Source organism: Quercus lobata, chromosome 4 (assembly GCF_001633185.2).
Source record: "Quercus lobata isolate SW786 chromosome 4, ValleyOak3.0 Primary Assembly, whole genome shotgun sequence".
Taxonomy (NCBI): domain Eukaryota; kingdom Viridiplantae; phylum Streptophyta; class Magnoliopsida; order Fagales; family Fagaceae; genus Quercus; species Quercus lobata.
In genome coordinates, this window is record NC_044907.1 from 47,856,885 (window position 1) to 47,884,022 (window position 27,138).

Genomic DNA, 27,138 nt, shown 5'->3' on the forward strand with positions numbered 1-27,138 from the left:
TAACACAAAATTAAACTCTACTTTTTTTTGTCGAAAGAATTAAACTCTACTTGAAATTCAATTTTTACCATAAATTAACTCACTTTGCACAATTTTTTTTATAATTTAGGGTATGTTACTATATTTGGTATCCTGTAATAGTTCTTATAATGGAATAGTTATTTATGTGTAATTGCAATTCAGTCATTTGATTACATCTTTATTACATGGATTAGTTATTATATTGGAATAACTATTCTTAAATTGAAGAATAGTTATTCATTTTTAAAATAAATGTAATAGTTATTTCTTAGTGCATATAATAAGTTTTAAGAGTATAAATGCTTGTGGTCACTCCACAAGTATAAATGTTTGTGGGGTGTGAGGGGCAAGGAACAGGGTTTAAATCTTTAAGAGAAAATTTCACATATATATACACTTAGATAATGATAGAGTAGAAATTTCTTCTTGTCTTAAAAAAAAAAAAAAAAAGAAAAAAGAAAAGAAAAGAAAGAGTAGTAATAATTTTTCCACTAAAATGTATTTTAAAATTACTCTCTGTTTTGATCCGATTGACTCGACATGACCGTTCTGCCATGTCAATAGTCAAAGAAGGACAGCAATGGGATGAGTGATGGAGAGTTTATTATGGCACCGATTCTCCCTCTTTATTAGCTCTCCTAAATTCAAGTCCCTGTCACTGCCACTCTCGCTTCATAACCAAAAGCCTTCAAAAACTGAAAATCTAATACACTCTCCTATTCCTATACATCATCTTCCATGGATTATACTCCCCAAGGTTACAGGAGAAACGTTGGTGTTTGTCTCATCAATCCTTACAAAAAGGTATGTTATGTCTATCTCTTTCTTCTGTACATGGGTTTTTATATGTGTATGTGCTGTTGAATTGACTTGCATGTTTTTCTTATTCTTTTTTTGGTTGTGGCAGATATTTGCAGCTTCAAGGTTGGATATAAACAGTGCTTGGCAAATGCCGCAGGTAGTTTTTTTTTTCTTTTTCTTTTTTGGTTTTACATGGAGGTGTCGTAATTTGATTGCTTTTGAAACTAAGTTTCTGTGTTTGCTTGCTGCGAAAATACGCGATATTTTATAAATAAAATGAGAAATAGACAGACCCCGTTTGTATTTGATGGACCTATGTTCTTTCCAAGGGTGTTTTATTTTTTTCATCGATGAAATGGGTTTCTGGGAAAGAAAGTAACTTCGTAAGACTTTGTTGATGAATTATGTTTCATCAATCAGCATGTTTTATTTTATTCTTATTGGAATTTTTTTAGTTTGATTTGTTTTTTATTGAAACAGATGGAACCACTGTTTCAAATCTTTCTTGTGTGAGGAGTTGGTGACTTGAGTTGAGTGATACAATAATGACCCACAACAAACAAAAAAGGGATGCTAAATACAATGTGTGTGTCGATATTGTGTCAACAAAAAGGAATTCCAAGTTTAGGTTCTGACCACAATTTGGAACTAAAATGCAAACTTTATTGTAGTATGTGCTTGAAGCGGAGGCTATGATGGCTGTTGTATGTAGAAATTTAATGTTTAATCTCAGCATGTAACTTGTTAAGGAAAGTCTGATCTGTGCTTGTAACTGCAGCATTTTGAATTTGAATGCAAATACTGCATATGGGGCCAGCATATGGTTTTTTATATGCCAATATATGGAGAAAATGTAGAACTTGTGAATGACATTGAGGGTTGCAGCTTTGTAAACATGCTTAATTGTTTCTTTGTCCTACACAATGTGGGTGCCTCCTATCCTAGAAAGCACAGACACTTCATTTAGGGTGTTGTACCTAGGGGTGTCAATTCGGGTTAGCGTGTCGGGTTCGTGTCGTGTCAAGGTAGGGGTATTCGACTAAATGGCTCAACCCTAACCCGACCCATTTAATAATCGTGTCATGATCCTTCAACCCTAACCCGACCTGTTAACAAGGCGGGTTGACCTGACCCAACCCATTTGACACGCTTAATAAACGAGTCGTGTTGGGTTAACACAAATGTAACACAACCCATTTCAACCTACATAATATTAAATATAACATTCATCTAGAAATAATTTTTTTTACATCACAAAAAGTAGTGCATACACTTCAAGTTTTCAACCCATATTCAAAATAATATAGTTCAACAAAAATATAACATTCATCTAGAATATAAGTTCTTTACACTCCAAAAGAAGTGCATACACTTCAACCCAAATTCAAAATAACAAAGTTTAACAAAAATAAAATAACATAGTTCAACAAAAATATAATATCTTTGAAACTCGCCAAATGCTAAGAATCAATATTGAAAGAATTTGAGCAAACAGTAGACTAATCCTGACTATGACCATGATTATCATCCATAGATTCTTTGTTGATGTCCAAATTTATAACATCTTCCACAAGCTCATCCATTTTCATTTGTGCAAGTTCTATGCCAAAAAGAAAAAAAAAAAAAAAAAAGTATTAGTAGCTCTAGGGTCTATAAAGTTTCAATTTCAAATTATATCTCATGTAAATTTTTGTAATTACTCACTTTTCTTTTTAAATTTAAAATAAAATAAATATTTATTTGTTATGCGAGTTAAACGGGTTGTGTTATGTGGGTCATTTCGGGTTGACACAAATAAATTGGCGTGTCAAACGTGTCTATTGTGGGTTACGAGGGTTGACCTGCTTATGACACGTTTCTTATCGTGTCGCTTTCGGGTTGACCCGTTTATGACCCAAACCCATTAAGGTCCAACCCTAACCCGAAAAAACCCGTGTCGGGTTCATGTCGTGTTCGCGGGTTGGGTCGAACATTGACACCCCTAGTTGTACCTATATCGGACACGGGATACGCTTGGGACACTTTTGTAATTGTGTTCCTTTTTTGAAAAATTGTAGGACACAACTGGGACACTTATCTTTTATTTCTTTTTAGTTTTAATCTTGAACACTTATCTAGTTGTCTTTTATATACTCTTTTAGATCTTATACTTGGTTTGTATCCTAATTTCTAATCATCATACATTAATCATGAATTCCCTTTATTATCCTTTATTGCTCTTAAATTAATATATGTTTAACATTTTATGAAAAAATAAATGCTTAACAATATTTAAAAGTAAAAATAGAAATATATTTAATAATTAATTAATATACGTATCCCTGCCATACCAATACCATCCCAATTTTTTTAAAATTGCCATGTCACCGTGTCGTACCCGTATCCGTGTCCGTGCTTCATAGCTCCTATTATATTATCTGAATTATTAAAATAGGCAATCTGGGAAGTTACCTATCAAAAAAAAGGAAGTTGAAATGAAGGGTGTTCTGATGATTGCAGATCAGTCATAAAGGGGAACGAAGAAGTTGGAAAGAATTTACCATATTTAGGAACTTACAGGAATCCTGTGTCTTACATAAAGGGATATGTAAGGGTTGCGGTATTTTATAGAAAATGTTGAGATTTGCTACTAAGTTCAGATCCAAAAAACCACTGTGTATGTTTTATGTTTTATAAAGTATTGCCAAACTTGATGTACTTTTTAGTACCAAAAAGCAATTTAACAAGACATCAACTTGTCATCAACAAGTCCAGCATATAGTAATTATTACTGTAGTCTGTCCAAAAAGTTAATAACATCCACAATGTTTTATCCCTATAGTGATAGGTATCATAGAATAAGTTGACGAGTTCATCTTTTTTCTCAAGGTATAATTACTGGTTCATCCAATTTTGTGGAATTATGTTTATGTGAGGGCCATGCCTGCTTTTATAGTTTCTTGATAAGTGACAAAAAAGTCTGAATTTCATCCACATGCATGGGTCCTCACCTCAGTGTTGCTTCTGCCTTGTTCTTAGGTTCCATTCAAAACTGTTCAAAGGATAAAAATAATATAGAATTTTATGCGTGAGAAAGAAATTTTAGAGGTGATTTAGTGATTATTAGGATTCTACTCTAGATGTTTCTAATGCATTTCATATGCAATTTAGTTGGTATTTTACATTTTGTAACTGTAAATTTCCAAAACCTTTTATGCAGTATTATGCATTTGTTCAATCATTTTGTTTTCAGAATTCATTATAAACTTGTTTAGTGATTTTGCAGTGGTAGCTGTTCTTTTAGTTTCTTGAAGTCAGTGCTAGGTTGGTATTAGAATTTTAGAACTGCACAACTATTGAAATTTCGGGCTGTTACATATAGTTTGATAATCTCTTGAGACTATATCTCCAATTATCATTGCATGATGAAAGCAATCACTTCAAGGCATCAGCCACTGGGTCTATTAGCAATTGGGGATATATACAAGTTTTTTGAATCAAATTGAGCCCGTCTACAGTTATTTATAGTTAAATTTTGGAGACTTGAAACCAAAACTAAGACTTCTGTTTCTGTCTTCCATAGAATATGTGATGGGAGAAAAAGCATCATAGTTTTTACTATGAAGATGTCAATGTTTTGTGGTTTTAATTATTGAACTAAAACTTCTACTAATTAAAGTTGAGGTAGTCTTTACTAAACTTGTGTTTCCTTTTTGCACAATATGATTCTTTTATGTGAGATTATAATTGGTGTTTTGTAAAATTTAATTTAATAGGGTGGTGTCAATGAGGGTGAAGATCCTAGAAGTGCAGCCATCAGGGAATTAAGAGAAGATACAGGAGTTAGTTCAGTGGAAATTGTTGCAGAGGTATGAATTTTGGACTTTCTTAAATTACAAAATTTTGGGATGCTTGTATAACAGTCTCTCTCTCTCTCTCTCTCTCTCTATATATATATATATATATATATAACTACATTTTGCTTGAGGAAAGTGTGAGATTGCAGCAGAAATTGCATAATAAAGTTATAGATACTTCGCTTTGGAGATCTGAATTGATTCTCTTATGCCTAGGTTTGGAAAAGCTGACCAGCTTTGATGGAAGAGAAGTTAATAGAAAGGCATAACAATTCATTAACCAATATCAATTGAGTGCTTTTCCTATTGAGGCACATTAGCCTTTTTGTTCTTTCTATCACTTTCTCTTCTTTTCTTCTCTTTGTTGTGGTACTATTCACAGGTACTATTTATACAGCCCTGAACACTATAAGTTTCTCTCTTGTCCTTCCTTCTCACCCCAAGTCAAGCCCTTACTCTTGCCTATCAAAACTGTAAAGCCCCACGTATATTCTCTATCAAATAGCCATAAAAAAGCTCACCAAACCTTAGCCAATTTTGGAGCCCTAACATCTTTCTCGTACAATTCTAAACCCTAGATCCACACATCCTCCTAACCTTTGCCTACCATAAGCATGCAAACAAAGTTCCCCAATTTGTCCGAGGTCACTTGTACCGATGACCACCAACAAACTTGGTGTCCATGTTTTGTCAAAGTCAACATACTTGCACCTGAACACAAAACTGATAAATCTGGGGCGAAAATGGGTAATTACCCATCAAAATCGAACTATTTAGTTAATAGGGTCCGTTTGGAAACATATTGACAAACTAGCAACTCGAGCCTCTGAGGCTCGATTTTGAGCCCCTAAATCGAGTTTCTAAGGCTCGATTTTCATGCGTCGTTCCTCTCTGATGTGGCGCTTTGTCCAGGTGGCATCAACATGAAAATCGAGTCTCTAAGACTCGATTTACATTTAAAACAAAAACAAAAAAAAAACTAAAGGGCAGCAAGAAAAGAAAGCCCAGAAACAGAGAAGAAAACCAGAGGAAAAGAAAACCCAGAAACAGAGAAGAAAGCCAGAAAACCACAACGCGTTCATCAGAGAAGAAAGAAAAAAAAAAAAAAAAAACCCAGAAACAGTCGCGCGGCGAGGCGACCTGGGTCGCGGTGCGACGCGACCTGGGTCGCGGTGCGACCTGGGTCGCGCGCGGCGACCTGGGTCGCGCGCGGCGACCTGGGTCGCGGTGCGACCTGGGTCGCGGTGCGGCGACCTGGGTCGCGCGGGGCGCGCGGGGCGACCTGGGTCGCGTGGGGCGACCTGGGTCGCGCGCGGCGACCTGGGTCGCGCGCGGCGACCTGGGTCGCGCGCGGCCTGTGTGTGTCGCCATTCCTTCTTCTTCTTCTTCTTCTTCTTCTCTTTTTTTTTCTTTCTTTCTTTCTGCATTTTCTTTCCGCTGTTTCTGCATTTTGGGTTGCATTTTGGGTGATTAATATTTTATTTTTCGGTGGAAATCGAGTCTTAGAGACTCGATTTTAACGACGCATGAAAATCGAGCCTTAGAAACTCGATTTAGGGGCCCAAAATCGAGCCTCTAAGACTCGAGTTGTTAGTTTGCCAATATGTTTCCAAACGGACCCTATTAACTAAATAGTTCGATTCTGATGGGTAATTACCCATTTTCGCCGATAAATCTGATCCAATCTTGACGCATGGCTCACACAAAACTAAAGTCAGAAGCTGAGTAAGCAGCTGGTGGTAAAAAAGTAAAGGACTATAATACCCTTGGCTAGAAATTACAGATATATCTGTATGGCTAAATAACTAGAGGTTCTACCTTATTTTTAGTACCAAGATTTATCTTACAATGGTTGGTATTTACCTGAAAAGTCCCAAGAGCTTCCAGCCTTGAAGTTGGGATTGATATGATGATCTATCATTCTGTAGTTTCCACTTATATTCTGTCTTTTCTTAATTCTGCAAGAGAGAGAGATTCAGCTAACTAAGCCCTTGTTTAAAGTAGCTAACTCTTTGATATGTGAGCCCTTGGACTCCTCTTAGAACAATATTTTGCCATTAAATGATTAAAACTTTAGATCCCCTTGGGAGCTTGTTCAGGTAGAAATTACCAAACAAGCTTAGCGGCTAGAAATTGTGGAATTTATTGGGAGTAGATTTTGTCTCCTGCCTTATTGATGCACTGATAAATAGCTTTGGTAACCCCTTCTAAATTTGTTTAACAAATTTAATTATTGAGAAATGGCAATGCCTTCAAGAGCTGATTTTTTTGGGTATCATGTTCAAGTCAAGCAAGATGTTCAATCTTTTTCTTTTTCTTTTTTGATAAATAAGAAAGATCCGTATATAAAAAAACTACTTTATGCAAAGGAGTACAAACTAGTCAAATGGTACAAAGGAAGAAAGAAAAAGAGAAAAGTCTAAAACTTAATTACAAAAGAAAAGAGAATTTTCTTTTGTCTCTTAGAATAGGTTTTTGATTCCTTTATTTATTTATTTTTTCTATGTTGTTCTTTGTTCACTATCGTGAACTTGTGTATCTTTTCTTCTTTTCTATTAATAATATTACTTTCTTACCTATCAAAAAAAGAAAAAAAGAAAAAAAGAGAATTAATAAACAGAGGAAGGGATTCACTAGATGTGAGAGAAACTAAGCCCGTGACCAATCAAACAAAGAGCCACTGAAAGAAGCAAACAGCTTGTTATGCGAACTATCCACATCCTCAAACTTTTTTCGCCGATTACACTCCCTCCATAATGATTAACAGGGACAGAAATGCCAATTACGCTCCCTCAAACTTTCTAGTGCGTGTCAATGTCTAATATCCAATCTGCTGTGTGTGTGTGTGTGTGGAGCAGAAATGCCGTGGCATCTAGTTTTATTGGGGTTCTAATTTTTGTTTTGTGCCCTTTAATCCTAACATTCTTTAAAAAAAATAGAAAATAAAACTTCGGCTACATTATAACTGGCTAATTTCTTCCTGTCTACAAGTATTTTTAATACTAATGCTCTGCAGCTGTCTATCAACTCATACATGATATTTTAATCTTACAATAGATCTGGAGTCCTGCCCTATAGCCAATTTTGCTACATTTTGTTGTTAGGAATAAGTTAAAGCCTGAGTTGGGTTTCACATGCAGGTACCTTATTGGTTGACATTTGACTTCCCACCTGAAGTCAGGGAAAAGCTTAAACATCTGTGGGAATCAGACTGGAAGGGTCAAGTACAGAAGTGGTGAGCATATAAATGGAGCCATGCATTGTTAGATGCAGTAGATACAGTGAAGAGTTGCAACTGAGTCTAGATTAGGTCAGATACAGTGAGTTAAGGGAATTAACCAAACTGAGGATTAGTTTATCAAAGCCAGGACACCTCAAATGCCAACTTAAACCTTGGATGCATCCATTGTAATTTAGGGCACAAATTTTCAGATTTTTTTTTTTGGGTCGTGAGCATGTAGAATATAATTTAGATATGTAAGTAATTTCAGAATTAAATTTACCTCTGTAGATGTACATGCCTGCGTGTAAATTCAGTTAACTTTATCGAGCTTGCAAAATTTTCAGGTTTCTTGTTAAATTCACTGGGGCAGATGAAGAAATCAATCTGTTGGGTGATGGGACAGAGAAAGCTGAATTTGGAAAGTGGTCATGGATGTCTCCAGAACAAATAGTTGAGCTTGTGGGTAGACCTTACCATCTTAGTAGTATTTTTACTGGTTTAGAAACAGCTGGAATTTTTATTTTGGTCTTGTAGGTTTACTTACATGGTCTTTTTCTATAATGTGCAGGCAGTGGATTTTAAGAAGCCTATTTACAAGGAAGTTATGACAGCTTTTTCTCCATATCTTCAGTAAACTTAAGTTATAGTATTCACTGTTTGTTTTCTTGCAAATGAGCAGTCCTACAATTAACCGAATTCGATAATTTAAAACAGGAAAATAATTCAATGAGCCATGGTTGACTGAATTATATATACGCCGGATATCAGCTTGCAGGTCCAACTCCTTTAATGACATCATTTTGCTATGTCAATTGAATATATTCTAATAAATTCACTGGGCCTGTGTTGTGGCCACATCATGCTGTTTGTGGGAATATCTCTTCATTTTTGAAAGGTTATTACATAGTTTTTCTTAGGACAAGACTTAAGTACGATACCTTAATTGTTGTTCCTTAAGTTTTCAAATTATATTTCTACATTTGGATAGTTTACACACATAAGCATAAACGGTGTTAACATCATTTTTAACACTGTTTATACTTGTGTGTAAACTATCCACGTGTAGAAATATAATTGGAGAATTTAAAGAACCACACCTAAAGTACTGTGCCTAAGTTTTTTTTTTTTCATTTTTCTTAAATTTAACTGATTACATATTCTGAAATCCAGCAGATTAGGGCCTTAAGCTATTTGAATAAGTGTTAATTTTTAAGTTCTACTTTCAATTTAAAATATCAGGAAGCCCATCCAAATGATTTTATCTAGGGGATTATTTATATGGTCAAGTACAAAAGAAGTATTTTAATTATAAAATCTTATCTGAGTTGGTTGTTTATTTAATTATTTTACGCCAAGCCAATAAATACTCCAGAACCTGGGAAATCACTGGCCAATCCTTGGGCAATTCAACCTTCCATCTTTTCTCAATGATTTCTCTTTTATAAACTCAATGCTAAAGTTGCAGGAGGATGTGATTCCCTGCTATTGAATGGAGATCTTCTTGTTATATGTTTCTAAAAAATAAAAAAAGAAGAAGAAGAGATCCTCTTGTTATACGAGGAGAGGTACTGTCACTAGAACCCTAACACCTTCACTATCCATGGTGTCCTTCAAATCTTTTTTTTCCTAGAATCATCCTTCATACTTCATAGCTATCCAAAATCACTGATATAGTCCAAATCAACTCATTATAGCAGATGTAGGACATAGTACATGCATTGTCTTCATAATCTAATTCCACAATCCTTGACCTCCTTCAGATGTACATAGACAATTTTAGCCAATAAGACCTGCAAGTAGCTTATATAAATACTTGTAATCCATATTATTTCATCATTAAAGGCATAAGTCATTGCATTTCTCACTTTTCTCTCTCAAATTCTTTCTCTCTCAATTTTCCCTTTCTTTCTTCTTGGAGGGTGACTACATCCAAGTGAAATTCCATCCATTCATTTCTATTTCCCTGAGAAACCAGATGGAATCATTACATTAACCAACTCCTTCAACAATCTACACGAGCTATCATGATTACAAGTTCAATTGCTACAAAGAACAATTTCAACAAAGAAAGCAATAAAGATTAAAGAGCATGCAATCTCCAACTTGAAGGATCGTGACTCTTTTAACTTATCATCTGAAGTATGTCTTTTATGTGACTGATACCAATATCTGCTACAATCTCAGGAGAGAACCTTCTTATCATGTCCTCCCTTGTTTGCTTACCTTTGGCCTTACTTCCTCAACATTATTCATCACATGCCTCATTAGAAATTGAAGGCTTATCCACTGAAGGTTCAGCCCAAAGATGCCCTGTGAATGGCCTTTCCAGAACCCCGCTTGTTCTGTCCGTTGGCAATATATATCTGTTCTTATTCGTGTCTGTATTATCATCTATATTGTTTTCAATCAATTTCTTTTAACATGAAGGGTTGAGAAAATTGGGTTTTGCAAGTGTTTGGGTGGCTATCTTTGACCCAAAAATACAAGTGGAACTCACACATCCTTTGAGATTAGTTAGAGTTGGGTTGTGTTCTTTTTCCATGAGGAGAATAATGTCTGTAGTTTACCTATTTAAAACTGTAAAGAGTGAATGAAAATTTAACTCATAAAACTGCCCACTTGAACATTGTTAGACTTGGTGAAATTAATTGAATCTCAAGTAGGAAGTGAAAGAGACATTTTATTGGTTTATATTTAAGTGTGCATTGTCTATTGGGTTGGCACCCAAAGTGGCACCCCACTTTTGTGGAAGGGGGCAGGCCAACCAAAGTGGGCTTCCCAAATCAATCCCCCCACTCCTCTCTCCCTATCCGTCAATGGTTTCTTGACGCTTCGATTCGTTCACAACAGCTGTCTTAACAGTAGGTCCAACCATAACTTGTCATTAAAAAAATTGTGAAAAGTAGTGATAATGTTCTAAACATATCATTTCTCAAAAATTATCTTTGACCTCTTTTATTATTTATAGAGAAGTCCTCCATTAATATTTTTACTACAAATCTTAGATGGTAAGTAGTTACTGGTTTTAATTTGAATCCATCACTAAAATTATTTTTTTGTTCATTATTAACATCTAATAACAACGTACCACTTTGAATTGTTATAAAAATGTTGTGGCATTTTTCATTATTATTAACTAGTCGCAAATTTGTTGAAGATAATTTGCTTTCCTAATTTGTTGAAGATAATGTATAATTTGCTTTCCTAAATTTGTTAAAGATAATTTACTCTCCCAAAATATTAAACAATTTCTAAACTTTTTATGTTAAGTGGTCCATATTATTCTAAATTATGTTATGGTACGTCATGTTTCATAATTTTTTTTCTTTACAACTAAACTTTTTAAGTTTCAAATATATTATTCAAAATTTTCATTCTCTTAAAGGAAATTATCATGATAATCAAAGCTCATTACAAAATTACACTTGATATTACTCGAATAATTGATATGCACATTCAAATACGTAGTCAAGATTGTTTTTTGATGGTGCCGTATTCAAAGACACTAACATGTCAGGCGTGGGTGTGGTGATTAGAGATAATAACGGCTCTATTTTGGCATCTTGCTCGGAAAAAATTCCCCAAGCTTACAAGCCAGACAAGATTGAAGCTCTGGCAGCAATGGAAGCTCTATCATTTGCTCATGAAGTGGGTTTCAGAAGTGCTATTTTGGAAGGTGACTCTCTTGGACTAATTTAGGATTTGAAGTCAAAGGTTCACTCTTTATCCCTGCTGGGTCTGTTGGTAGAGGATGTGAAGGTGTATGCAAGAAATTTTGTAAGGTTGTTGTATTCTCACACTAAGAGAAATGGTAATAATGTAGCTCATAGTCTGCCTAAATATGCTATACACATACCGGATTTTCTAGTGTGGATGGAATATGTCTTATCACACCTTGTTTTTGTTTTACAATCGGATGTAGTTAATTTACATTAATAAAATCACACAGGCTCATTCTTGAAGAAAAAAAAAGATTGTTTTTTGATATATATATATATTTAAATTCTCACTTCCACAATGACTAAGTAACTCAAACAATAATTAAACAAAAGCTATAAGTGGGAGAGAGAGGACTTGTGATAGGGAACTCAAAAAACACAACACCAAAAAGTATTAAACCAAAATAAAGTTATAAGAAATACAATGATTCGTTCACTTAAAGTAAAGTACCAGGAAAGAATGGGAAAAAAAAAATCTTAATAAAAAATTTAAAAGGTGAAGCATAAAAATATTATTTACCATACAATATTTATTGACGTAATTTTGTACACAAGCTATGTTAGAAATTTGAAAAAATTTCTTAATATCCAAACTTTCTCTCTCAAATATCAAAAGCATGGAAAACGTATATAAAAAATGGATAAGCCAGAGAACAAATGAAGCAACTACTTTCAAGACCTAAAATACAATAAATCCATATTTTTGGAGAAATAAAAAAGGTTACCTTTAATACCTAAGATATAGAAACGTATCTGTGGGTTCCAGTTAGCTCAACTGGTAAAGTCTTTGATGGTTGTATAAGAGATCTAGGGTTCAATTTCCGCCTACACCAAAAACTGATTGGTGTCTTGGTTTGATGATAAAGAGCTATCATCAGGAGTGAACGCCATAAGTTGAAAGTTGAAACTCTCTCAAAAAAAAAAAAAAAAAAAAAGTAACGCATCTCAAAATTAATAATTAAAAAAAAAAACACACACAAAAATGTGAAAAATTTTCCCAAACCAATCCCCTGCAAAACTATAATTTAAAACCTAATATATATCCAAAATTTTCACCCTCATATCAAATAGAAAAAATGTATACAAACACTTTTAGGACCCAATCCCAAAGCCCAACAAAACCATGATTCAAAAGTTTAATAATAAATAAAATCTCATAAAAATCCAAATGTTCTCTCCTGAATATCCAAAACACAAAAATCACATCTCAAAATTTTATAATCAAAGAGGGAAAAAAAATGAAAGAAATAAATAATCTACAAATTTGGTGAACTTTATCTTGTCAATCACTTGCTACCTCAGATAGGCCATAGCTAACTGGGGAAAAAAAAGAAAAAGAAAAAAAGAAAAAAGGAATAGGTTAGGTACTAAATAAACTAAAATATCACAAATCCTAAAATGCAAGGTGATTCCCTACTTCTATTCCCTAAGAATCCTTTTTTTTTTTTTGCAGTTCCTATAGTGAAACAATTTCTGAAGTGTCAATGCTCATCATGTTTGTCATACAATTTGATCAATAGTGTTAAAATTATAAGAGAAATCAACGTTGGTATTGGATATCCGAGTGTATAACACTTATTGGACATGTCATGGATTACCAATTGAACCTTTTTGCCTTTTGTTAAATTTATTTTCTTCTTCTATCACCCACCTTATTATCCTATGATAAGTAGTATATATAGATGTTGGGGATATTACACAAAATAATAATGGAAGAACAAGGTTAACACAAAAGACAAACAGAAAATAGATAACTTGGAGGCACTAGATGGTTTTCCTTAGACAATATTTTCCCCCCACACTTTGTTGCTAAAGGGTTATTGCAAATTTGTCCCCATGATACAACCAAGATGTTGGGTTCTACAGATAGCAATTCTGGAGAATGACCACTGGATTTCAAGTGAACATAAGCCTCTATTTATACCCATAGTGTTATGTTTCATCAAAAGGCACGTATGAAGAGTTAAAATGTTTCATAAAACCATTAACAAGGTTTGAAACCTCTTCAACCTTTTTGAATAATCACCAGAAAATTCTGCTAAAAATCATGTTTCACGATTTTCGATTGATCGAAAATTACTTTCGATCGATTGAGTGCTCTTTTTGATCAGTCGAATAGGAATTGAACAGCAATCGAGACATCCAGAGACTCTAGGATTATTTTCTTACCATTTTCGATCGATCAAGCCAAAACTTTGACCGATCGAAAATACTAATTTTCAAATTTTCACTTAGAAAATTCTAGAACTTGAATTTTTACTTTATGAAATCATATTCTCTGAACTTAAACATTATTATTACAACCTATCCTTGTATATACCCATATATACAACAATAGATTTAGTACAAAATGCAGCACTTCTTGTTGGAGTTTTAATGGTCATTGGATATTGAAATATGTCAAAACCTTTGAATTTCTTAGTGAAAATGAGGGAAAACTAATACTTAAAGATGAGTACATTTCTTTGGTGGACTTAAAGTAGCATTGTATGAAAAAATTGTAGCAATGGAAAAAATAGCTCCAATGAAGCCTACTCAGACGTAACTCGAAAGTATCAATGTCAACTCCATTATTGCTTATGCAACTGTATTTTGTTTCCAATCATGAGCTCCAAAAGAGTGAGACTTGAATAAACTATAGTAGCTAGATCTCACTGCAATTCGTTTACTATATTCTTCACCATGGTTTTAAGAGTAATTTACTGTATCCTTTAGGTTTACTGGAAAAACCTAAAGAATATGGGGGATTAAAAAAAAAAAAAGAACTAACTTGAGAGGTGTTGAGGCTTATTTTGACAAGCCTAGTAAGAGAAAAAGCCCAGCAACACGGGCAGATCAAAGTTGGCAAGCAAGAAAAAGCCATTAAGCCCAAGTGGCAGGAATGAACGGCTCACGGGCTCATAAAGTGGGTCTTGAGGAAGCAAACAGGCTTGAATGGGCCCGTAAAGAGAGAAGAAGCAAACCTATGGGTAGTATGTAGAAAAGCAAGACTGGGCCACAGCAGGCCCAAAGTAATGCAAGCAAAGAAAGTAAGGGGCTAATGAAAGACCCATCAGCCTCAAGGATGAGGTATAAAGTAATTGGGTCAAGGAAACTTAAGAGAGTTAGTAAAGGCCCATGGGAAAGTAAGACTGGATAAGGGCCAAGGAAGCTAAAGGAAAGCAAATGGGTTAAGGATGCCTAAGAGGGAAATGGGACATGGGAGCTCGCAAACAATGTAAGAAAAGGCCCAGTGAATGCACTAAGTCAGTTGGAGGAAAATAAACTGCAGGCCCAAAGAGGCTAAGCAGGATTGAGTCAAACAATATTACAGTAGGAATAATAGAGTGGTATGGAAGGAAATGCTAACAAGGCCACGGAGTGAATACAGAGTAGGCCGGGGGAAGGAAGGCCCATGATCCGACAAGGCCCAACCCCCAAAAGAAGCAAGTCATAAAGAATGGCAAATCAGAAAACAACCCATGCCATAAGAAGCCAAAAGTGCATGACAGAGCATACAGACCAATCTCCAGATCACAGCAAATGCATGAGTAGCAGGCAAAGAAGGTGAAGCACGCGCAAGACCCAGACGCCACCAGCCTGTACCCAGCCAATATAGGAAGTGGTGGGTCATGGGTCAGAGGTAAGAAAGGGCATGGTCTGGCAATGGGAAGAGGGAAAAAACCTATTTTGGGGTTCTTACTCAGGTTCTTTTGGGGGAAATATCCTGCTGGAATGACATGCCACCCAAAAGAAGTAAGGATGAGCTAGAACCACTAGGTGCATGTCATGAGGGATAGAGAGAGAGCATACACATTGTAATGGCTAGAAAAGCCACGGCAAGCAAATAAACAAAATAGTCTTCTTTGTCTGGCAGAAGGGAACGGCATAGCCAGCACATGTAAGTGGTGTTGGCTGAACAACTAACGACCAGTAAGTGGTCGGCAAGGACACCCACACCAGACAAAGGCAGTTAAGGGCTAAAACAGTAACTACTAGTCATGGCGGGCTCTATATAAAGGACCCGTCGCTGTGCACTAAAGGGGGGAGGAAAAAGGGATTGGAAAAATCAAAGTAATAGGAATTTCTAGGAAAAACCATAACCCAGAAGTAAGCATTGAGAAGGAAAGGAAGTAAAAGAAAAGAAAAGAAAAGTAAGGAGTAATGAGAGAAAGAAAAAATAGAGAGTTTAGAACGGCATGCATGCATCAATAGGTTGATTTCCTCTCTCCCTCAATAGCCTTGCTCTCTATAAAAGGCAAAAGATATGTATTTGGGCATAGACCATTTAGGCCTATTCCCTCAAAACAATTAATTTCTTCTCTGAGATTACTCGTGTTGAGGGAACAGTTTTCCCTTCTTGGTTTCAATCCCGTGTATTACTTAGCATGGTAGACTAACACTTTGATTTTACTAACTTTGTTTATCCTTCACTTAGCTTATTTTGTGTACGGAAAGCTTTTTGTTGCTCACTTTTATTTATTGTGGCTAAAAGTAGTGATTGTATTCTTTTGTGTTATCCGTATTATATCTGTCCGCCATAACTTCTTTATAGCGGCTTTGCTTGCCATGGGCATGTAACCAAAGCCTGGTGGACGTGGCGTAGTTTGTGCACAAATCGGACCAAGGTGGGTTCTAGTTGGACCGGTCCCAACTCCCTTATCCAAAAAACTCAGGCCTAGTGCAGTAGGAAGTAGCCCAACATTACAAACAAGGCCCACCACCTTACAAGAGGGACTTTCCAAATTTACAGAAGTAGGGTAGAACAATTGCAAATATATAATAGCAATTGAACGGTTTTCATAACTACTTGGTTTGGGAGAGAGAGAGTCAAAGTTGAAGGAAGTTTGAATTAAAGGTCAATTGAATTTATGTTAAAAAAAATTATAATAGAGTGGCAATTGAACGGTTTTCATAACTACTTGATCGGAGAGAAGGAGAGTCATAAAGTTGAAGGAAGTTTGAATTAAATGTCAATTGAATTTATGGGAAAGACAAAATTAGGGAAATATTAATTGAGAGAGAGAGAGAATAATATATATATATATATATATATATATATATTGTGTGATGTAGTAATAAATGTGAAAATGTTAATTGCAAAAGGAAGGGGGAAAAAAGCTAGTGAGGCTAATGACGTGGCCGATGATGTGGTTTAACAAGAGTAAATATTATGTTTCAACTTTTAGATATGTAAAGAATATAGATAGGTTGTGAATTTTGTGTCTATCAATTCATCAAATTAATTGCTCCATAATGCAATTAAGGGTCCCAATTAAAGATTTAAACTTCTAATGTCACAGTTTCATTGCAGGATTTAACAAAAGATATAGTAAGGTATTAGGTTTAGTATTAAAATTATGGTTTTTCAATCTGGTAAGAATGTAACCACATTGGATGAAATAATAAGTAATTGGGATATTCAATTAGGGTTTGGTAACAGAAGTTGGGAGAAAACATCATAGATTTGGGATAACTCAAAGAATTAAAATTGTTAAGATTAGGACTTAGGCCAAAATTTGTGCTATTGATGTTCTTAATTATTTTTTCAAATTGAAGGTCCACTTATCAAATTAAGAAACCTAATTATAGTTTTGAACGTCTAATTGGATGAGGTGACCAGCTGATTTCAGAATTTGAAATGAAGAACCTTGGGAAGGCGATGAAGATACTTGCTATGGAAACTGCACCAAATAGAGTGAATAGTAATGTTCTTTTGACACACACAAAAAATGGGGTTCATTGGGGATTTGATTAGTTCATGTTTATTATGAGTTTGGTGGTAAAAGAAACTTTGATTTGTAAAGGAATGCTTCAATTGAGGCATAGAGTAGTAAATGGTCCGCCATGGACTGATAGGCTTTTATACTATTTAAAAAAAAAATGAAGATAAAAACAAATAGGATTAAAAAAAAAAAAATTAACACGATCTATGCTATTTGTTACACTATATTGATTTGATATATTACACAGAGGTGTTTATATACACAATATTGAGTATTGCATCAGTGGCTTGGGCATTTGAGCTAGAATTGGACCGTATGCCAATGAAATTATTGCCAGAGACAATTCAGTCATTGACAAAAATGCATTAGGAACTAGGAAGATCATACTGCAATTAATTACAATATGCCAAGCAAATTGTCCTTAAGTATCATATTATGTTGCTTCTATCCCAATGAAACCAACCCCTACCCAAATATATAATAATATGATAAAGTTTATTTTACAAGCTTAGTAGACACTAAAATGGGCTTCTAATGCCAACAATGACAAATCAGTTACATGACTTTAAGGGGGTTTGAGCTGAACTAGTTTCATTATTTTGTTTTGACCATATGAGATGTTGTATCCGCCTAAACTCTAGCATTACTTCTCTCATGGCTGGCCTCTCATCTCCCTTCTTCTTGATGCATCTCAATGCAAGCTCAGCGAATGCTTGAATATCTTCATTGCTTCCTTGACTTAGCATCACATCATCAACAATTTGCAATATGCAATTCTCTTCCATTGACAAAACAAAGCAATCTACCAATTCTCTCCCACACCTATATATGTACAGAAAGTAAAGTTACAGTTTTGGTCATATTTTGAATATAAGTTGATATTTGATATTTCATGACAAACCCCAATTATACTAAAGTAGAGATGCAAGAAAATAAAAACTTAACCAAAAAATTGAGAGAGAGAGATAACTTTTTTTTTTTTGGTGAGAGAAAACTATGCAAAGAATAGAAGAAAGAATAACAAATTTATAGTAAAAGAGTGTGAATAAGAAGAGACAAAATAAGGGAAGATGAAGAGTGATGTTAAAGTAAAAGGTAGTGGGGAGATGAAAAGGTGAGGGAGGGAGAAAGGTTGAAGAAATAAGATAATGAAGCGAATGTTGATGTGACTTAACTCTAGTATAGTACAAATAAATGCTACATTTAAGCTATTTAGATAAATAGAGACTATAATCTCTCTATTTTGAAATTTTTGTTTCCCAAATTAATTATAAAAAACAAAAAAAAACCCAGTGGCCTCTCTTTTTTAATAATTTAATAATTACAATAAAAAAGTGAGGACTAAACTTTGAATGTTATGGACACAAGAAGTGCAAACCAATTGAATTCCAATATATATATATATATATTTTTTTTTTTAGGTAAAAACAAAAAAATTTATTAAGAGAAGACTACTTCATTAGAAAATAGAAAAATGAAGTACCCACAAAAATATGTACAACCAAAAGAGAAACCAAAAACAAATATGTCAAGCCAAAACCCGCCTCCAAGCTCTATCCAGAAAGTTGTGGAAGGTACAAAACGTGGCCTGCGGGAGTTTACAGCGTGGGAAGCCAACCATGTTAATAGATGTAACAATACTGCTGCCCATTTGTTAGCACGGTATGCTAGTGCTGTATCTCATAGTGTTGTATGAGTGGAAGATACTCCCCGAATGATAGCCTGTCAAGTTAGTTTGGATGTATCTTTGCTGGGCCCGTGCCCCATTTAAATGAAATGATTTACGTATTGACCATCAAAAAAAAAAAAAAAACAAATATGTACAAGAAATTCCAAGACTCTATTTTTCATACACTGATACAAGAAAAGAAATGAGTGAATGACCGATAATTAAGTCAATGCTAGTATTAATTGACTTGATTAATACTAGTAGATGCTCAAAAACAAAAGCCAATACTAGTATATATCGCAGGAAAAGGATTTTTTTTCTTTCATAATCATCATCCATGGATTCCCCTCCCCAAGGTTATAGGAAAAACGCTGGTATTTGTCTCATCAATTCTTCTAAAAAGGTACACTATATCCTATCTCTCTATCTCTGTCTTCTCTATGTGTGTATTTATATGTATCTGTGGTGTGGGATATACATATAATATAATTTTTTTTTGAGCTGCAGATTTTTGTAGCTTCAAGGCTAAATAGACCCAATGTTTGGCAAATGCCTCAGGTAATTTTATTTTTTGGGTTTTATATTGAGGTATTTAGTTTGATTTTTTTTGAAACTAAATAGCTTTGTTTGCGTGCTGCGTTAATTTAAGATATAAAAATAACATGAGAAATAGACAAGACCCCACTTGTATTTGATGGACCTGAGTTCTTTCCAAGTTATGTTTTGTGTGTGGAGTTGGTGATTTGAGTTGAGAATTGTTTTAGATTGAAACAAATGGAGCTGATATTTAAAATTTTTCTTGTGTTTGGAGTTGGTGACTTGAGGGTTGAGTGATACAATAATAATGACCCACAACAAAGGAGGGATGATAAAGACAATATGTGTGTTGATATTGTGTTAATAAAAGGAATCCCAAGTTTTGGTTCCAACCATAATTTTTGGAACTCAATACAAAATTTATTTTAGTATGTGCTTGAAGTAGAGACTGTGATGGTTGTTGTATGTAGAAAGTTAATGTTTAATCTCAGCATGTAACTTGTTGATGAAAAGAAAAGTGTGATCTGAGCATGTAAATCCAGCATTTTCAATTTGAATGCTAATACAGCATATGGGGTCTACATCTGGATTCATATACACTAATATTTATGGAGTTAATGTAGAGCTTTTGAATGACAATTGAGGGAAGTTATATGACAGCTTTGTACACATGCTTAGTGATTTCTTTGTCTGGTACTATGTGGGTTCCTCCTATCATATTATCTGACATTAAAATAGGAAATTTGGGAAATTGAAATGCAGGGTGTTCTGATGACAGAAGCTTCGAAATCATAAAAGGGGAATGTAAAACTTAGCAAAAGTTTACCATATTAAAAAATGTTTATGAATTCCTTGTCTTACATTAACTTATATATAAGGGCTGAGATATTTAATAGAAAATTTTAAGATTTGCTACTATCAGATCCAGAAAACAATTTTGCATGCTTTATAAAATATTGCCAAACTTGATGTATATTCTTTACCAAATTGCAATTTAATAAGACATCATCATCATGTCACGGACAAGTCTAGCATATAATTATTACCGCAGTCTTTCCAAAGGGTTCATGGAATTTACAATGTTTTATCTGTATACCGATTGAGATAATAGATAAAGTGGATGAGTTCATCTTTTTTTAAAGGTACAATCACTGGTTTATTCAATTTTGTGGAGCTGCATTTATGTCAAGGCCATACCTGCTTTTGCAATGTATTTTCTCTGTGACAAAAAAGTCTGAAAATCATCCACATGCATGAGCCCTCACCTCTATGTTGCTTATTCAGAACTGTTCAAATGACAACAATAATATATAACTTTATGCATGAGAAAGAAATTTTAGACACGATTCTTAGGATTCTACTTTCCAAGTTTCTAATGCTTTCATATGCAATTTAGATTGTTATTTTACATTCTCTAACTGCAATTTTATAAAACCTTTTTATGTCTTATTATGTATTTGTTTATCTTTTTCTTTTCAGAATTCATTATGAACTTTTTTAGTGATTGTGTTGGGGGTAGCTGTTCTTTTGGTTTCATGAAATTTTAATGCTAGGTTGGTATTAGAATTTTAGAACTGTACAACTATTGGAAATTTGGGGCCATACAATTTACAAGTACTGTGATAATCTCTTGAGTCTATCTCCAATTCTTGTTTCTTGATGTAAGCAACCATTTTATGGCATCAGCCACTGGGTCTATTTACAATCTGGGTATATATTAAGTGTTTTCTGGATTGGTGTGAGCCTGTCTTCAGTTATTCATAGCTAAAATTTGGAGAATTGAAACCAAAACTAAGACTTCTTTTCTATTCTTTAATTTTTTTTCTGCTTCTCTTTCTGTCTTCTGTTAAATATGTGATGTTAAAAAAACATCATAGTTTTTAAATGAATGTGTCAATGTTCTGTGGCTGTGGTTAATGAACTAGAACTTATAGTTATTAAAACACTCATCAGAATAGTCTTTACTAAACTTGTTTTTCCTCTTTTCACGATTTGGTTCTTTTAAATGAGATTGTAATTGGTATTTGGTACATTTTATTTTAATAGGGCGGTATCGATGAGGGTGAAGATCCTAGAAGTGCGGCCATCAGGGAATTAAAAGAAGAGACAGGAATCAGTTCAGCAGAAGTTATTGCAGAGGTAAGAATTTTGGACTTCTCTTCCATAATTACAAATTTTTGGTATGCTTGTGTAATTCTTTCAGATATTTAATATGCATCTCACTTGAGGAATATGTGAGATTGCAATAGAAATTGCTTTATAAACCTGTTTATACTTTTCTTTGGATATCTGCATTGATGGTCCCTCTTTCTTATTTTTCTTTTTTGATAGGTAATAAGAGTAATATTAATCATGATGAAAAAAAATACATGATGTTCATGATAGTGAACACAAGCAAAAACAACAAACAACATCGAAGAAAAATAACTCAAGGGGAAATTCTAAGAGAAGAAAGAAACTCTATGATAGAAGAACAATTCGAAGAACCCTAGCACCTAAACCAATCAAAAAGAGTTCTCTGGCATAAAGCTTGTAACTGAACCAGCGATTTCTCAGTAGCCTCAGTAGTTCTCTGGTATAAAGCTTGTAATTTACGGTCTCTTATACATAGGTTTTAAGAAATTGATCAGCTTTGATGGATAAATTAAAATAGGAAGACTTAACAAATCCTGAACCAATCTTCATTGTCTGGTAAGGAATCCGATTTGTCAACCTCCCTTTTTTTTTTTTTTTAAACACTCCTCCATCTGGTATTATGACAGCTTTGGCATGACTGTTCCTTCAATTTAGAACCTTCAATATTTTACTCACCTATCTTCCAAACCCCACAGAAAGAGAGGGCGTGGGGTACGAAATCCTCTCCTCTTTTCCACAATTCCACTCAACCAAGCATGTGAAAGGAAATAGTTGTTGGAAACACATTGAACTTGATTTCTTTTTATTAAAAAGGAAAGTAAATAGTTCTGTTTAGCATCTCTACTACTTGGCACTATGGTGTTTGTGCACCTAGATAGAGTTGAATGGCAAAGAGGACTCTAGCCATCTCCAATTAGAAGGGCTTAAGGCTTTAGTTAGTTATGCATGTGGTGTTTGAGATTGAGAGAGAGTGATCCAGGATCTATGATGCAGACAGCAAGAAGCTCACGAAAGAGCAATTTAAAAATATGAACCAAAGGGGCACACTCCTCTAGGCTGCCTTAGCTATTATTATTATTCGGGTTTGTTTCTTTACATTAGAAAGTTGCTGGTTTAGTATAATTTAGTTTTATTTAATTTTAAAAGTCTAGAGTATTTTTGTAATTCTCAGGTTTTGGGTGTGGGCAGAAGTTTTTGTCCCTTGCATCTTATTATTATGGGTTTTCATATGTTATTAGGTTTTATTTTTGGGTTTTAATTACCTAGAATTAGTAGTCAATGCCAATGGAGCCGGATAGGGTTAGGTTTAGTTGGCTACATATATTGACGTAAACAATATTTTATTCATTGGAGAGAACTAGTTTTATGAGAAAATTGCAGCAATTATGCTATGAAGGTTGTGTGATGCAATCCTTCTCCAAGGTGTGATGCCAAGGAAACCTAAGTGTGATGCTTAGGAGAACTAGTTTTGATGCCTAGAAACTTTTCTCTTTAATTTCCAGAAACTTGAAAGTTGAAACCTCGCAACCAGCCCTTGATTCCTCACTCATAGAACCCAAAACTATCTAGGGTAAAAACCTAGTACAACCCACCTTTTATTAGCCTTGAAGTTGGGATTGATTTTATGGTCTACCATTTGTAGTTTCCACTATTCTTATTGGCTGATTTTCTTAATTCTAAGTAAGAGAGAGAGAGAGAGAGAGAGAACAAGCTTAGCCCTTGTATAAAGTATTTTAACTCTTCGGCATGTGAGCCCTTGTACTCCTTTTAGAATTGTTAGAATTATGGTTAAGTGATTAAATTCATCATTTCCTAATAGTTTAAGCTTTTGGGACAATCGGTAATTTAATATAGTATCAGAGTAAGAGATCCTGAGTTTGATCCCTGTCTTCACTCTATCTCCCATTTAAAATGTTAAATTCTCACTTGTTGGGCCCCCACTTATTAAGGGGAAGTTTAGGCCCACAAGTGAGGGGGAGTGTTAGAATTATGATTAAGTGATTAAATTCATCATTTCCTAATAACTTAAACGTTTGGGACAATTGATAATTTAACAAGAACAATATGTAGCCATCAAATAATTAAAACTTAATATCCCCTTGGTTCAGGTAGAAATTACCAAGCAAGTTTTAGCTTCTAGCACTTGTGGAGCATTGATCACCTCTCTATATTTGCTTGCTTTAACAAATTTTATCATTCAAAAATGGCAATGCCTTGAAGAGCTGATATTTTCTAGGTATAATGTCTAAGAGCAGGCATGATTCCAAATTCAAGTTATCTTTTTCTTGCATTTTATCTCTTCGTTGGTAATTATCTTTCTATACATCCATAGCCACACACAAACTTTGCAAACTTGCATGCACAAGCACCCATCCAGAGAACAACCACACCCCCCCCTCCCCCCCCAAAAAAAAAAAAAAAAAAACAAACACACACTGCCTGAGTAGAATGACTTTTATGTGGGGATTCTAGGATCAAATCCTAGGTCATAGTACACACACACACATATATATATACATACATACATATATATATATATATATATATATATATATTTCTTCTTTTTCTTTTTGATAAGCTTAAAATATCTCTATCATTCCTATATCCTAGTTTTATAATAGTCTCTCAAATGAGCTTGCATCGTGGTCCATATTACTTTGGACTTAATCAACCACCCTACTCAACTGGTTGACCTACTCTCTTAGGACTACATCTATGTTCTAAGGCCTCTCTAAATTCAATTTTTCTTGGCTTTGCAGACTTCAAAATTTCCCAAATATGAAACAAAAATAGTGGATTTCTATGCTAAAGTTTAGTGTTGTAGTTTTGAATGAATGCCAATGTCTAATATCCAATCTTCTCTGTGTATGTGAGCAGACATGCCATAGCCTCTAGGTTTATTGGGGATTCTGACTTTTTTTCTTTACCTGGGCTACATTTTAACTGGCTAATTCTTCCTGTCAGTCTATCAGAATTTTTAATACTAATACTCTGCTGCTGTCCAACTCATGCATGATATTTTAATCTTACAGTTCCTTTGTTAGCAATAAGTTCAGGCCTGAGTTGGGTTTCAAATGCAGGTACCTTATTGGTTGACATACGACTGGCCTAAAGTCAAGGAAAATCTTAAGGGTCAAGCACAGAAGTGGTGAGCATATGAATACAGCAATACATTGTTAGATGCAGTATATATAGTGAAGGGCTGCAACTGAGTCCAGATTAGGCCGAGTCAATTGAGTTAAGGCCATTGGATGCATTCAACCTAACATATTCTTTTTTAGGGAAAAAGTTTCGTATTTTTTTTGGCTGGGAGCATGTAGAATATAATTTAGATACACAAGTAATCTATCTATCTATCTATCTATCTATATATATATATATATATATATATATTTAAAAGCTAAAGCGTAGCATTTATTGTTGCTACGCTCCTGTTGAGCCACATCAGCGGCAAGACAGATACATCCTTTTCTCTTTCTTATATTTTAACTCTTCTTCTCCCCATTTTCTTTTGTATAAAATTGATATCATTTCTCCCATTCAATCCATATTTTTCCCAAGAAAAACTGTGAGTACTCCCTCTCTCTACTTTCTTTTGGTGGATTTTTGTTCTTTTTTATAACTTTCATTAAGGTTGATGATTTTTTTTAATATGTGTTTGGTATTGTGTTTTTTAAATTTCCCACCAGTCTTTTTTCTTCTTTCTATTGCTTTGGTTGAAATTTTGGTAATACTTAGTTTTTTGGAAATAGGAATTTAAGTTTATATCAAAACACAATCTACATGACTATGAATTTGAATATGCCTACCAATTATTTGAGTAATAAATTATTATAAAGTCTGTCTTTTATTCCTTTGATTTCATTTTATTTTGGTTAAGATAACATTGTAATTTTGTGATGAGTTTCTATTATTATGATAATCTCCTTATTCCTGAAAATTTTGAATAATAAATTTGAAACTTATAAAGTTTAGTTGTGTGTTAGGCAAATATAACACACTACAACAAAAGTTAGAAGAATATGATTCATCTTAAAAAAATATTAATCAAACATACAAAAAATAATAATATGATATATTTGTAGAGATTAAAAAAAATAAAAAATACTTATAAAAATCTTAAAAAAGAAGAAGAAGAAGATAATACTTGAAGTAATTGTTACTTTTTATATACTACACCTCATTACATAATATTTATATATTCCCATGCATTGTGTGGGTTTGCGGCTAGTTTTAGATTTAAATTATCTCCATAGATGTACATGCCTGTGTGTGTAAATTTCTGTTTTAACTTCATCAAACTTGAAAACCCTCTCAGGTTTCTTCTTAAATTTACTGGGAAGGAGGAAGAAATCAATCTTTTGGGTGATGGGACTGTGAAAGCTGAATTTGGTGAATGGTCATGGATGTCTCCAGAACAAGTAGTTGAGCTTGTGGGTAGACCTTACAATCTTAGTAGAATTCTTTACTGGTTCAGAAACGGTTGGAATTGGTACTTTGGTCTTGTGGTTTACTTAAATGGTCTTTTTTTCCATTCTGTGCAGGTAGTGGATTCTAAGAAGCCTGTTTACAAAGAAGTTATGACAGTTTTTGCTCCATATTTTCAGTAAACTTAGGTTGATGATTGATGTATTGACTATTTGGTTGCTTCCAGATAGGCAGTCCAATAATTAACCGAATGAGCTAGTTCAAAACAGGAAAGTCATTTAATGAGCCATGGTTGACTGGGATATATATACTGGATATCAGCTTGCAGGTCCAAGTCGTTGTAAATGAATGATGTTTTACTGGTTTCAAATACTGTCATTCAACAGCTTAGGCTATTCTGATGAGTGTTTTTTTTTCAATTCGAATACTCGCAAAGCTCATAAGTTTATTGAGATGATTCTATCTATGGGTTTTATCTATGTTTTTATGGTCAGATTGAATCAAAGGTAATAAGAGAAACAGTACTGTCACTAGAACCTGCCTAGGTTGATTATCAAATCAACATTCCGTTTTTCCTCAATTGATACATTTTGTTATGTCTTAGGTACAATGAGTTCTCTTCAATAGACTCATGATAAAGTTGAAGGAGAATGTGATAACCTGCTGTGGAATTTAGATTTCGATGTATCTCACAAACAATTGTTATAAGAGCAACACTACTGCATTAGAATCCTGACACTACAAACCTCCAAAGAAGTAGAGATGGCAAAAATTATCCATCCCTCTCAACCTGCCTATCCCGTTCCTTCCTGCGTGGGTTTTTCCCACCTCAAAGAAGGAACGAGATGGAGATGGGTTTTGTTTGCTTCGCCCTAGCTCACCTTATCCTGCTTTGAGTATATAAATGTATTTTTATATTTTATATAATATGTACTTATATTATTTGTATATATAATTTAATGTGTTTTTATACATATCTTGTTTATAATTTAATTTTCTATAAATATTCTAGTACCATCACTATCAAATACAAACTCCATTTACCTATTTATCACCCAAATAA

At 34.2% G+C, this 27,138-nt stretch overlaps 2 protein-coding genes across 3 annotated transcripts; both read left to right on the forward strand.

Annotated features, from left to right (window-relative positions):
• The first annotated feature begins 524 nt into the window (after positions 1–524).
• On the forward strand, positions 525–8,732 carry LOC115988063 (nudix hydrolase 26, chloroplastic-like). Its single transcript, XM_031111697.1, has 6 exons — positions 525–825; positions 929–979; positions 4,578–4,670; positions 7,799–7,893; positions 8,226–8,340; positions 8,450–8,732. The coding sequence occupies exons 1-6, from the start codon at positions 760–762 to the stop codon at positions 8,513–8,515; spliced, it is 486 nt and encodes a 161-aa protein (XP_030967557.1). The 5' UTR covers positions 525–759; the 3' UTR covers positions 8,516–8,732.
• A 10,136-nt stretch (positions 8,733–18,868) lies between these two features.
• LOC115983729 (nudix hydrolase 26, chloroplastic-like) lies at positions 18,869–26,490 on the forward strand. 2 transcript variants are annotated; one of them, XM_031106491.1, is made up of 6 exons: positions 18,869–19,377; positions 19,482–19,532; positions 21,558–21,650; positions 24,728–24,795; positions 25,966–26,084; positions 26,192–26,490. In XM_031106491.1, the coding sequence occupies exons 1-6, from the start codon at positions 19,312–19,314 to the stop codon at positions 26,203–26,205; spliced, it is 411 nt and encodes a 136-aa protein (XP_030962351.1). In that variant the 5' UTR covers positions 18,869–19,311; the 3' UTR covers positions 26,206–26,490. The 2 variants fall into 2 exon arrangements, with proteins under 2 accessions (XP_030962351.1, XP_030962350.1); XM_031106490.1 differs by having other exon boundaries at positions 18,877–19,377; positions 25,966–26,080.
• Positions 26,491–27,138: the final 648 nt, after the last annotated feature.

Bases quoted from the DNA above. Each gene is read 5' to 3' on its own strand.
- LOC115988063 (XM_031111697.1), top strand. From the start codon at position 760: ATGGATTATACTCCCCAAGGTTACAGGAGAAACGTTGGTGTTTGTCTC. The intron at 826-928 runs GTATGTTATGTC...TGGTTGTGGCAG, and splicing joins TCATCAATCCTTACAAAAAG to ATATTTGCAGCTTCAAGGTT. The intron at 980-4,577 runs GTAGTTTTTTTT...TTAATTTAATAG, and splicing joins GTGCTTGGCAAATGCCGCAG to GGTGGTGTCAATGAGGGTGA.
- LOC115983729 (XM_031106490.1), top strand. From the start codon at position 19,312: ATGGATTCCCCTCCCCAAGGTTATAGGAAAAACGCTGGTATTTGTCTC. The intron at 19,378-19,481 runs GTACACTATATC...TTTGAGCTGCAG, and splicing joins TCATCAATTCTTCTAAAAAG to ATTTTTGTAGCTTCAAGGCT. The intron at 26,081-26,191 runs GTGGGTAGACCT...CATTCTGTGCAG, and splicing joins CAGAACAAGTAGTTGAGCTT to GTAGTGGATTCTAAGAAGCC.